Source organism: Bufo bufo, chromosome 2 (assembly GCF_905171765.1).
Source record: "Bufo bufo chromosome 2, aBufBuf1.1, whole genome shotgun sequence".
NCBI classification, from domain to species: Eukaryota; Metazoa; Chordata; class Amphibia; order Anura; family Bufonidae; genus Bufo; species Bufo bufo.
This window is the reverse complement of record NC_053390.1, coordinates 705,252,937-705,264,955: the sequence shown is the minus strand read 5'-3', so window position 1 is coordinate 705,264,955 and position 12,019 is coordinate 705,252,937. Positions and strand designations below refer to the sequence as shown.

Below are 12,019 nucleotides of genomic sequence, written 5' to 3'. Positions count from 1 at the left end.
AATGGATTGTGGGGTGGACATTGACTGCATGAGGCGTGACTATCTTCTCTCCTCAGGCCTTCCTTGTGGCCATTGTGGTTCCAGACCCTGATAATGTACTCAACTGGGCAAAGAAGAAGAAATTTAATGATGCCTATGAGGACCTTTGCAAGAATAAGGTAGGCATTCTTCCATTATTATGAAGGGGGTTGTGAGGGATTCTTAAAAGGGTTTCACTTTTTTTTTTTTTCTCACAGAAAATGAAGCCATAGGGTCTATGTCTGGTACTGTACTGGATAATGGTAGCGCTGTTCATAAAGAAGTCAACCCTGTTCTAATCTTCTAACTCCTTTGAGTGTTGCTTAAAGTGGGTTTTGTCTGTTATTAAGATGCATGCAGTCATGTATCTTCTGTACATGGAGACAATTTGTTTCATGCGTTGGTCCTTAGAGATGGGGCTCTAACAGTTCAGCGCTAGTAGCAAATTCTTAGTGTTTTTCATTACTTCAAGATTGAAGCTAAAAACAGCCAGTTTTGATAAATCTTCCCCACAGTTTTTTTACTTTTTTATACCCATGTAAATGAAAAACAAACCAAAAAAAGAACTTGTGGGGTAGTAGTGATGTGTTTTTTTTATTTTTTTATTTTGCATATATGAAGAGCCTTTAAAAATAGTAATTTTTGGATTGGTTAACATTTGTACGCGTTTATGAACCATTAAATCTGTTTGCAGGACTTTAAAAATGCAGTTCTAGAAGATCTACTGAGACTGGGGAAAGAAGCTGGTCTGAAATCATTTGAACAAGTAAGTGATATGTTGCCTCGCATTGTTAGATTGGAAGAAGTGCTGGTGTTCTCGGTTGCTCATTTCAGTAAATGAAGCATTCTGTATCGTAGGTGAGTTTGTGTTTTTGAAATCTCTGTTGGAATTGAAAATGGCAAGTGGTAATACTATTAATATTTTTAATAGGTAATATTTACCCATTGACAACCCTGTACGTCACGGGATCGCCAAAAAAATGCCTTTTTCCTGCGCGATTCAGCGCAGGGTAAAGGAGAGCATCGGAGCATGAAATGCTCCCATCAGGGGACTGGAGGGGTGAAGATGGGGATATGTCCCGATTCAGTGCAACTTTAAAAGAAGTGTCCTTTATTACAATGGAATAGTATCCGAAAACTGTCGGTTGTATGCATAGGTGGTCCCCCTCATCCCATGCTGCTTGCTCAGTCCTCAGTGGTTCTTCTGAAGGACAGCCCTATCAGTCAGCTGTTCTCCAAGCAATGCTGCTAACCTTTTTTCTTTTTTTGAAAGGACTGGGTGAGCATCCTTCACTCCCCCCACCCGTTCCTTAAGCTTTGGCCCTGTTCTGTAACGACCACCAGTGATTAAATGTTGTGCAGATCTCTATGCGGCGAGGTCTGTGGCTGGTTAGTATTTTTCTTTTTTTATTTCTATTTCATGTTTTGGGTTTGGATTCTCTTGCAGGTAAAAGACATCGCTCTGCACCCAGAAATGTTTTCGATCCAAAATGGGCTCCTAACTCCCACTTTGAAAGCGAAGAGGCCCGAGCTAAGAAAATACTTCCACGCCCAAATTGAAGAACTTTATGCTAATACCAAAGTATAAGAAGTCCACATAGTCATCTACACACAACCAGCAAGAAAACAATGACTGGTCATAGGAATAATGAGGAAGTCCTCTAAACATTGCCTTACGGGTCACCTGTATTGTCTTTTGTGCTGTGACCTAATCTTTTCAAACTAGGCCTTCTAAATTGTGAAGAATTTGGACCGCCCTACCACAAATGTCTCTCTAGAACTAATTGGATTTTTCTCTGGCGTACATTACACTTCAGTTCCAAAACTCCAACTTCTTGCCAAACCCGGTCAAATTTTTGAAAATCTTGTATCTAATTCACAATGCACAGAAAATGTAGTGTTATGGGATGTATGCACATCAAATTAGGAATATTTTAAGGTGGTGATGTAATTTACCACATTTTTCTAAATGTAAATGAGACTTGGTACTGCACAGTGTATTGAACACCTCTTTAAGGAATTTCTCCCTCATTCTTGAAGGAATATCTTTTTAAGCTGCTAGAGGCCTGCGATATGCCTGTTCTTGCCTGCCAGCCCTGTGGAAACTTAAAGTGCAATTATTTTGAGATCTGTGGAAGTGATCACTTATTAGATTGTTAAAGGGGCTTTCTACTTTTCCCATGTTGATGATCTATCTTTTAGGAAAAGTTATCAATATCAGACTCCCAGCTCCCTCGCCGATCAACTATCTACCTGCTGGGCATTGACATTGCAGGTGTAATCCCAGCTCCTCCATCCCATTCACTTGAAACGAATAGAGTGCAACTACAACTGCTCTTTCCCATTTAGGTGAATGGGAAGTAGGAGCTGAAATTGCACTTTACCTGCTTGCCATCGACATTAGTGGCGGAAACCGGTGACGAGAACACAGCACTCATACATACAGCTGAGGATAGGCCATCATTATGGGAAAATTGGAAAGCCCCTTTAAGAGACATCTACTTTTTTGGAGGGAGGTTAAAAGGGATATTGTCAGAACCCCACAATTTAAGCTGTCCTTGTATGATATAGTTTTCTTTTTTTAGAAATGCAAGGCACAAGGGAGTTGTATATAACAAGCACAACAATGGTTTGCACTATGTAAAGACCTGTGATTTATCATGATGCACTGTAATCTATGTCGAGATCCTTTATAGCTGCATAATGAAACAGTGAATTTTTATCTAAATGCTATGTGACTTGTTAATGTTTGCTTAACGGTTTTTCACCCTGTAAGAACCAAAATGTCTTTGTCCCAGATCCCTTTTCAGTCCCTTCCAAAAATGAAGGAAACCAAAATAAATGATTGTATGATCTGTTGCCCATCTTCATTGTCTTTCCAATAGAATGAACTGCAATTTCTCTAGAAGACATCCATAAGGGATGTAGAAGTTGAGGCTTTTTAATGCTGTTTTTCAAGGCAAAATCAGGAGTGGATTATAATGGGAGAGAAAGTATTATGAGCAGATACAACTTCTCCACTTTATTTAATTCATTCCTGGTTTTGGCTCAACCTGCATTAAAAAAAAACTGCCCGTTTAGCAGCACCCTAAAGCTCTGGTGACTGGTTGTTTTGTTAGGTTTCAATTCTGCCTAGAGGTCCAAAAAGATAGAAGCAGTAACATTTAAAATATGATTTTATCAGTGTGAAAAAACCTTTTAAAGGGGTTATCCGAGACTGAATAACCCCCGCTACAATGCCCGACCAGCAACACTGTGCATATTCTACCTGCTCCCTGAACGGGGCGCCATGGCCTGCTATTGGCTGCACCCCCTCCATTGATGGACGTTGATTTCTGCAGGCAAGGCATGTATAAGGACGGCCGTGGCTCAGGGAGAAAACCGGTGTTTGGGACCAGGTAAGTATGTTGTGGGTCTGGGCAGGGCCGGGCCGACACAGAGGCTGGGGAGGCTCCAGCCTCAGGGCGCAGCCTGGGGTGGGCGGAAAAACAAACCTCTTTTTTTTTATTTTTTATCACTTACTTGCTGCCGGGCGCCCTCCCCTCCCCTCCCAGTGTTCACTCTAAGCTGCGCTTGTAGATAGGAGCAGGAGGCTGCTGATTGGCCAGTATCAGCTAGCTGCCCTGCCATTGGTCCATCCTTTCACACCCCCTTCTCTCTGGAGCTGAACACAGCAGGAGGCAGGCGTTCTCACAGTGGATCATGTGACCATGAAGGAGCATGTGACCAGTGACATCACAGACCTCCTTCTAACAAATCCATTCTAGCGTCTACCCAGCATGTATGGCAGGACTCTGCTGAGCAAAGACCATGTGCCCAGGTGAGGTGACCACAGAAGTGCCCTGGCATCTGTCTGCTGCTGGAAGCTCAATGTGGAGCTTTATGAATGTAAAAACTAATAGCCAAGAGGCTAAAGAAACCCTGCTTGTCTTCCTCTGACCCTAATCTTTACACATAACGTTCATTTGATTGCAATCTACCCTAACACCTAAAGGGATTTGTTTAAAGCCTGCTGTTTCTCTAGATGACCTTATGCTGATAGTAGTGTTAATAGAGTCTCAAAGGTCTGTAAAAATAGGGTAACTGCTTTTATAGACCCTTGAGACTCTATTAACACTACTATAAACATAAGGTCACCTAGAGAAAGAGCAAGTTTTTTTAAATTATTTTTTCCCTTTAGGTGTTAAAACCTAACTTATTTGATTTCTTGAACACCTAAAGGAAAACAAATTAAAAACCTGCTGTTTCTCAAGATGACCTTATATTGATAGCAGTGGTAATAGAGTCTGAAAGGTCTATAGAAGCAGTTACCCTATTTTTACAGACCTTTGAGGCTCTATTAACACTACTATCAACATAAGGTCATCTAGAGACACAGCAGGTTTTTAAAAAGATTTTTCCTTTAGGTGTTACAGCAATCAAATGAAAGTTTTATGTTTTAACACCTAAAAAAAAAAAAACATAATTAAAAAAACATGCTGTTTCTCTAAATGACCTGATGTTGATAGTAGTGTTAATAGTCTCAAAGGTTTGTAAAAATAGTGTACCTGCTTCTATAGACCTTTGAGATTCTATTACCATGACTTTTAGCATAAGATCATCTGGAGAAACAGGTTTTTAAAAAAAAAAAAATTCTTTAGGTGTCAGAGCAATCAAAAGGAGGGGGAGAAATGTGACATGGGTGAGGATGGGGTTACATGATGGGCCGGAGACTATGTCTGTAGTCTGTCTGTGCCATGGACGGGGAGAAATATGACACGGAGGGCTGATGGCTGACATGGGGGTCTGATCTGAGGCATTGGGGCTGTGCCTGTGAGCTGAGGTCTGATGGCTGGTCTGACCTGAGGTGGAATGAAAAATATTGTTTCCTATTATCCTTCTCTAAAACCTAGGTGTGTCTTATGGGATGAACCTACATTTTGGCGCGCACCCCCCCTTCCCCCAGGTGAGCTGAAGGGGGTGCCAAAATGTAGGTTCGCTTGTGTTGGTAAAAAAACCTTGCACCGGCCCTGGGCGCAGGCAGGGGGGGGGGGGCGCACTTGGGCAGCTCAGCCTCTGTTGGTGGTGGACGACACTAAGAGAAAAGTATGGGTTACTATGTCCCTCTCTTGAACCGCATGTGAAGTTCCTTAGTAGATTATGGAGAAACAAAAGTCCAGATAGTATAAAAGGTCCCCTCCAAGTTCTCGGAGTACCGTTTTTTGCGGGCATGAAAAAAGCAACAAAATATTCCTGAAAAACAGTCCAGGTATTCAACTTGGAGGTGATAGGTCTCGAAATGCACAATTAAGGCTATATTGGTCCAGTCGTGCAGAGGTAAGACTTGGTTAGTCTAGGCTTAAATAAGTCATGTGCAAGTCTAATTGTTAGGTAGAAGTAGTAGAGGGTTTCAGTGCTGATATTATATTAAACAGTGCTTGTCGTCTTACCGGTGATGTATTCTCCAGAGCCGGCGACTGTTGTTTCCGTACCACATCAGACACAGCTACTAATCTCCGTACTGACAGTCTCTGCGATAGCTCGCCGGCGTCCTCGCTTGCCGCTGGCTGTCACGTGGTCTGGGTCAGGAATCTTGAGATGAGACTTGTAGCTACCGTCTCCAGATTAAAGATGAAATGTCGGACTTCGGAGCGCTCCGCTTCTTTAGTAGGTCCGTACAAGAATATCACTTGATGTTTCCAATGGATGAAAGTAAGCAGGGGTAAATCACACCAGACACGTTTCGGGGACTCCTTTCCCCTTCCTCAGTGGCTCCACTCCACAAGGATTCCCCGAAACGCGTCTGGCGTGATTTACCCCTGCTTACTTTCATCCATTGGAAACATCAAGTGATATTCTTGTACGGACCTACTAAAGAAGCGGAGCGCTCCGAAGTCCGAATTCCTCTGCCGCAAGTGTGAAAGTACCCTAAGTGGTTTACAATGATCCCACACATCAAAGTTGTCCAAAATGGAGGATTTCGAGAGTTTCAATAATTTTTCTAACTACCGTAGTTTTCTTTTGCACAGATGGCATGCTGACATGTGATGTATTCCAATCTATCTTGTTGGAATGCTTTTTGCTTGGGTTGTCAATTGGCCATTAATGAACGATTTTGAAAAATTATATTAAATAGTTAACAAACTTCCTGCTATATCTACAGACGATATGATGTTAATTAAATTAGTCTGCAGTATCGATGGACAACTGATTGGTCATGCGTTTTCTTTGTCATTTATGGTCAGCTCTACCTAGCAAACTTCTGTGTTGAAACACCTAAACATGGTAAAATAAAATTGGTAAAATATGGTAGTACCCCACCCAGAAAAACCTAAAACCTGATATGCATATTAGACAAAGAGGTACCCATAGTAGGCATGGATGGAGCCTGAGGTCTCCTGTCCTCATGATCAGTAGGGGCAGACACTAATGTTTGAACTCCCCACCAATCTAACATTTACTGCTTGGCCAGTGATTAGGGGTTAAATTACTCATTGGAAAACCTCTTTTAAAATACAAATGTGAACAGTGGCACATTCAATAGTTACCATCATGCACTTGGAGGATGGCCTCTGTACATGGCACTGTTATAGAGCCAAAGAATGGGGAAAGGGGGAATATAGGATACAATGGAATTTGGTGGATTCTGTAAGGCCTCTTGCACACAAGCGTTTTTTCTTCGTTTACGTTCCGTTTTTGGTGTTCCGTATACATAACCATTCATTTCAATGGATACGCAAAAAAAAAAACTGAAGGTACTCCGTATGCCTTCCGTTTCTGTATTTCTGTTCCGTTCAAAGATAGAACATGTCCTATTATTGTCCGCATAACGGATAAGGATAGTACTGTTCGGTCAGGGGGCAGCTGTTCCGTTCCGCAAAAACTGGAATGCACACAGACGTCATCTGTATTTTTTGCAGACTGCAAAATACTGAAAAAGCCATACGGTCTTATGCAAGAGGCCTAAGAGTGGAGGTGCAGTATGGGTCCACAGCAGGATGTAGCCACCATTTTACTGATCCCTAGTTACGCAATTGTATTTTGTATGATTACTTGTCAGTCAAAACTAGGAGTGGTTTCAAAACATGGAGGTGCAATTCTTTCTATTATACTTTTCTCTGCAGGTATAAGTCCTGATTTTACCTTAAAAATGCTGATCCAAAATACTGGCCTTATTTTATCAAACTGGCAGTATGTTTAAAAAAAAAAAAATTGCGAGAGCAAAGATTACTCTATATAATGTTACATTAGACGATTTCATGGCTTTTGAGTGTGTCAGGAATTTGCACTAACAATTATGGTTGCAGCAAATGTATTTTTGGGGATTTTAAGGATTTTTTTATTTTATTTTTAGAGAGAGTTTTACATCTGCGTTTAACTGATCCAGCATGCATGACTTTTATGTGCGACCAATGCCTATGCCGGATCTCATTAAAGCCAATGGTGTCTTGCAGAGCACAGTTGTTTCCGGCTATGCTGGATCAGTTAAATGCAGATGGGAATCGGCCCTGATTTATCAGGACTGGTGTCATAAATTGAATGCCGCCTCCTCCTGCAGTCAGTGAGCCAAACTCAAATCTATGGCAACTCTGAACTGGCTCCCAATTCCTGACCATTTTAATAAAGCCCCCCACAGCATTGCCCAACTTAAGTTTCAAATCATTGAAAATGTACAATGCCCATGACATGGTGGAAACCATGTATGCCTACTGAAAGAACGCAAAGCATATTGGATCTACACGCTGCAGAGCCTACATCGTAAAGGCCTTAACCGGGACTTCAATCCATACATCTAATTCTTGTACCTTTAGAATGGGTTTATTTGATTGTTCATCATAACTTTGGCAGAGAAGTGGCAGAAGAGGTTTAACACTGACAAATGTAAGGTTATGCGCATGGGAGCATCCAGGAATTTTGTCTGGGGGGGGGTCCGAAAGGCAAAAAATGTGGCACGTGTAGCGCGCTGTGCCAATTGTTTTGCCCGCCCATTTTTCAAAGCCCCCTTCATATTTAAAAATGTGGCATGCGCATAGCATGTTGCGCTGATTCTTTTGCCTGGCCATTTCTAAAAGCTCTGTTGGAGTGGAAAAATGCAGTGCGCGCAGCGCCCCGTTCCTTTTTATTTATTTTTTAGCCCCGTCCATTATTAAAAGCCCCTCTTACATATAATAGGCCACTCCCAACACACACTGTACAGCTGACATTCTATAGTTGAGGCCTGTCTCTACACATCATACGGAGAGGGGAGGCCTGTCCTGGCTGCACTGCCTGCTTCACGTTATACAATAGACAACCGGCTACAGCCAGGAAGCTCCTTCCTCCCCCGATCCTGCTTAAGGCCTGTGGTTCCCCCCACCATCTGCCACCCGCCCGTGGCCTGCTGCCTTCCTTGGCCGTCCTCACCCAGCTCTGAATCCTCCTTCTGCAAATGGCAGGGGGAGGAGCCGGAGCATCTCCTTTCCTACATAGCGCCCTATACCTCTTACATCCAGTGATGTCACCTTTGTTGTAGACATTCTCTTTCTTCATCTTCTCCATTCAGACCAGACCGCCATGATGATTTTTCAGCCATCTCCCGTCTCTGCAGAGACTGACAAACAGACATTAGTTTCCCACATTTCCATCATCTTTACATCTTCTGAACACCCTTTCCTGCCACCCCCAATACGGTGCCCTCTGTGCCCCCAATATTATACTGCAGAAACAGTTCCCCTAGAAATACTACTACCACACAGATAGTGCCCCCTTCAACAATTATTGGCACGCAGTGCTCTAAAAAATAACTGTGCCCAGACACTAATAGTATAAAGATAATGTCCGCCAAAAATAATTGTGCTAAGCTGATACTGTGGCAGGGTGCCCTCCAAAGTAACAGTGCTCCCCAAAATCCCAATAGAAATAATTCTCTGCCAGAGCACACTCTTAGTAGTAATAATGCCCCTATAGTGCCCATACTAGTAATCATGTTCCTCATAGCCCCCCAGTAGTAGTAAAGCTCCCCATAATACCCCCTAGTAGTAGTAATTCTCCCTATAATATGACAGTACATGAAATACCCCCGCTTAGTGCCCGCAGTTGAGCTAATGTCCCCATAATGTATGCCAGTATAAAATACCCCTATATAGTACCCCAGTAAATGCCCTCATAGTGCTCCTCTCCCCCTTTCCCATAGTGTCCCCCATAATATGCCAGTAAAAAAAAGGCCCCTTCTTAGTGCCCCCAGCAGATGCTCCTATAGTGCTCCTCTCCCCATAATGTGCCAGTGAAAAATGTGCCCCTTCTTAGTGCCACCAGATGTCCCAATAGTGCTCCACTCCCCTATAGTGCCCCCAAATAATGCCCCATAGTGCCGCTCTCCCCTATAGTGCCTCCCATAATGTGCCAGTAAAAAATGCCCCCTTAGTGCCACCAGATGCCATGTGCGCCATATTGTGCCAGTAAGAAAAAAGGCCACTTTAGAGCCCCCACATCCCCATAGTGCCCCTAAATAATGCCCCTATAGTGCCACCAGATGCCCCATAGTGCCCCCCATAATGTGCCAATAAAAAAAAGCCCCTTTAGAGCCCCCAGATGCCCCCATAGTGCTCCTCTCCCCCATAATATGCCAGTAAGAATTGCCCCCATAGTGCCCCCCCAAAATGGTCAAGAAATAAATGCCCCCAGAGTGCCACCCCCAAAAAAAGGGGGCTGTAAGAAATGCCAGCCCCCCCCCCCTTAGAAAAAAAAACCACACTAATACTTACCTTCATTTAGCAGTGATGCGATGCAGGCCTCTTCCGGCCTGTGTCCCTGCTGTGTGCTGCCCGGCTCAGGCGGCGCAATGATAATGACGTCATCGCGCCGGCCTCTGATAGGCCGCAGGCATTAGTGCCTGCGGCCTATCAGAAGAACAGAGAAGGGAGACTCCTCTCCCACCCTTACCCCGCCAGGCCGCAGCAGCACAGTCATCTGTATCGCTGTCCTGAGGATGGCGATATAGAGATGAGCGCTTCCACAATTGAAGCGCTCATCTCCTACTGCCCCCTCCCTACCGCTGCTGGCAACTAGAACCAGGGCCTGTGGTGATTGGCGGTGCGGCCCTGAGGGATTAAAAAATAATAATAAATTCACTGGTTGTTCTGGGGGGGGGAAGGGGGTCCAGACCCGCTGGACCTTCCCTGTAGGTGCGCCACTGATGGGAAGGAATAATGCAAGTCACCCGTACATACTAAATGGTAAAACACTGGGTTAGGCCTCATGCACACGACAGTATTTTTTCACGGTCCGCAAAACAGGGTTCCGTTGTTCCGTGATCCGTTTCCGTTAGTTTTTCTGTGTGTCTTCCTTGATTTTTGGAGAATCACCAGACATGAAGGAAAAAGTTGTTTTGGTGTCCGCCTGGCCGTGCGGAGCCAAACGGATCCGTCCTGACTTACAATGCAAGTCAATGGGGACGGATCCGTTTGACGTTGACACAATATGGTGCAATTGCAAACGGATCGGTCCCCCATTGACTTTCAATGTAAAGTCAGGAGTCCCTATTAATATACCATCGGATCAGAGTTTTCTCCAATCCGATGGTATATTTTAACTTGAAGCGTCCCCATCACCATGGGAACGCCTCTATGTTAGAATATACCATCGGATTTGAGTTAGATCGTGAAAACTCAGATCCAACAGTATATTCTAACACAGAGGCGTTCCCATAGAGATGGGGACGCTTCAAGTTAGAATATACTAGGAACTGTGTACATGACTGCCCCCTGCTGCCTGGCAGCACCCGATCTCTTACAGGGGGCTGTGATCAGCACAATTAACCCCTCAGGTGCCGCACCTGAGGGGTTAATTGTGCATATCATAGCCCCCTGTAAGAGATCAGGTGCTGCCAGGCAGCAGGGGGCAGACCCCCCTCCCTCCCCAGTTTTAAATTCATTGGTGGCCAGTGCGACCCCCCCTCCCTCCCCTGTATTAAATTCATTGGTGGCCAGTGCGGCCCCCTCCCTCCCCAGTATTAAATTCATTGGTGGCCAATGCGGCCCCCCCTCCCTGCCCTGTATTAAATCTATTGGTGGCCAGTGCGGCCTCCCCTCTCCCCCCCCCCTCCCCCCCATCATTACTGGTAAGTGACAGGTCTGTGCTATAAGCAATGCGCCGCACAGACCTGTCACTTACCAGTAGGAGGAGCGCCCGGCCGGTCACAGACAGCGTAGGTAAGTTTAATGCTTCTAAAATTGCTAAGTAACCATGGCAGCCAGGACTGCAGTAGTGTCCTGGTTGCCATGGTAACCGATCGGAGCCCCAGCGATTAAACTGGGAGTCCAATCGGAACTCTCCGCTGCCACCAATGATGGGGGGGGGGGTATTTTAATTAGGGGAGGGAGGGGAGGCCGCACTGGCCACCAATGAATTTAATACAGGGGGGGGGGGGGCGCACTGGCCACCAATGAATTTAATACAGGGGAGGGAGGGAGGGGGGGGGCGCACTGGCCACCAATGAATTAAATACAGGGGAGGGAGGGGGGCCGCACTGGCCACCAATGAATTTAATACGAGGGAGGGAGGGGGGCCGCACTGGCCACCAATGAATTTAATACAGGGGAGGGGGGTCTGCCCCCTGCTGCCTGGCAGCACCCGATCTCCTACAGGGGGCTATGATACGCACAATTAACCCCTCAGGTGCGGCACCTGAGGGGTTAATTGTGCGGATCACATCCCCCTGTAAGAGATCGGGTGCTGCCAGGCAGCAGGGGGCAGTTATGTACACAGTTCTTAGTACAGGGTGGGCCATTTATATGGATATACCTTAATAAAATGGGAATGGTTGGTGATATTAACTTCCTGTTTGTGGCACATTAGTATATGTGAGGGGGGAAACTTTTCAAGATGGGTGGTGACCATGGCGGCCATTTTGAAGTCGGACATTTTGAATCCAACTTTTGTTTTTTCAATAGGAAGAGGGTCATGTGACACATCAAACTTATTGGGAATTTCACACGAAAAACAATGGTGTGCTTGGTTTTAACGTAACTTTATTCTTTCATGA

At 44.8% G+C, this 12,019-nt stretch overlaps 1 protein-coding gene across 3 annotated transcripts in view; it reads left to right on the top strand.

The window, feature by feature from the left end:
- Positions 1 to 2,877, top strand: part of ACSL1 (acyl-CoA synthetase long chain family member 1) — a 94,712-nt gene extending 91,835 nt beyond the window's left edge. For all 3 annotated transcript variants that reach the window (XM_040418729.1, XM_040418730.1, XM_040418728.1), the window contains exons 19-21: positions 57 to 158; positions 713 to 784; positions 1,466 to 2,877. In XM_040418729.1, the coding sequence (XP_040274663.1) occupies positions 57 to 158; positions 713 to 784; positions 1,466 to 1,606 (315 nt within the window). In that variant the 3' untranslated portion in view covers positions 1,607 to 2,877. The remainder of the gene's footprint in view (positions 1 to 56; positions 159 to 712; positions 785 to 1,465) is intronic.
- Positions 2,878 to 12,019: the final 9,142 nt, after the last annotated feature.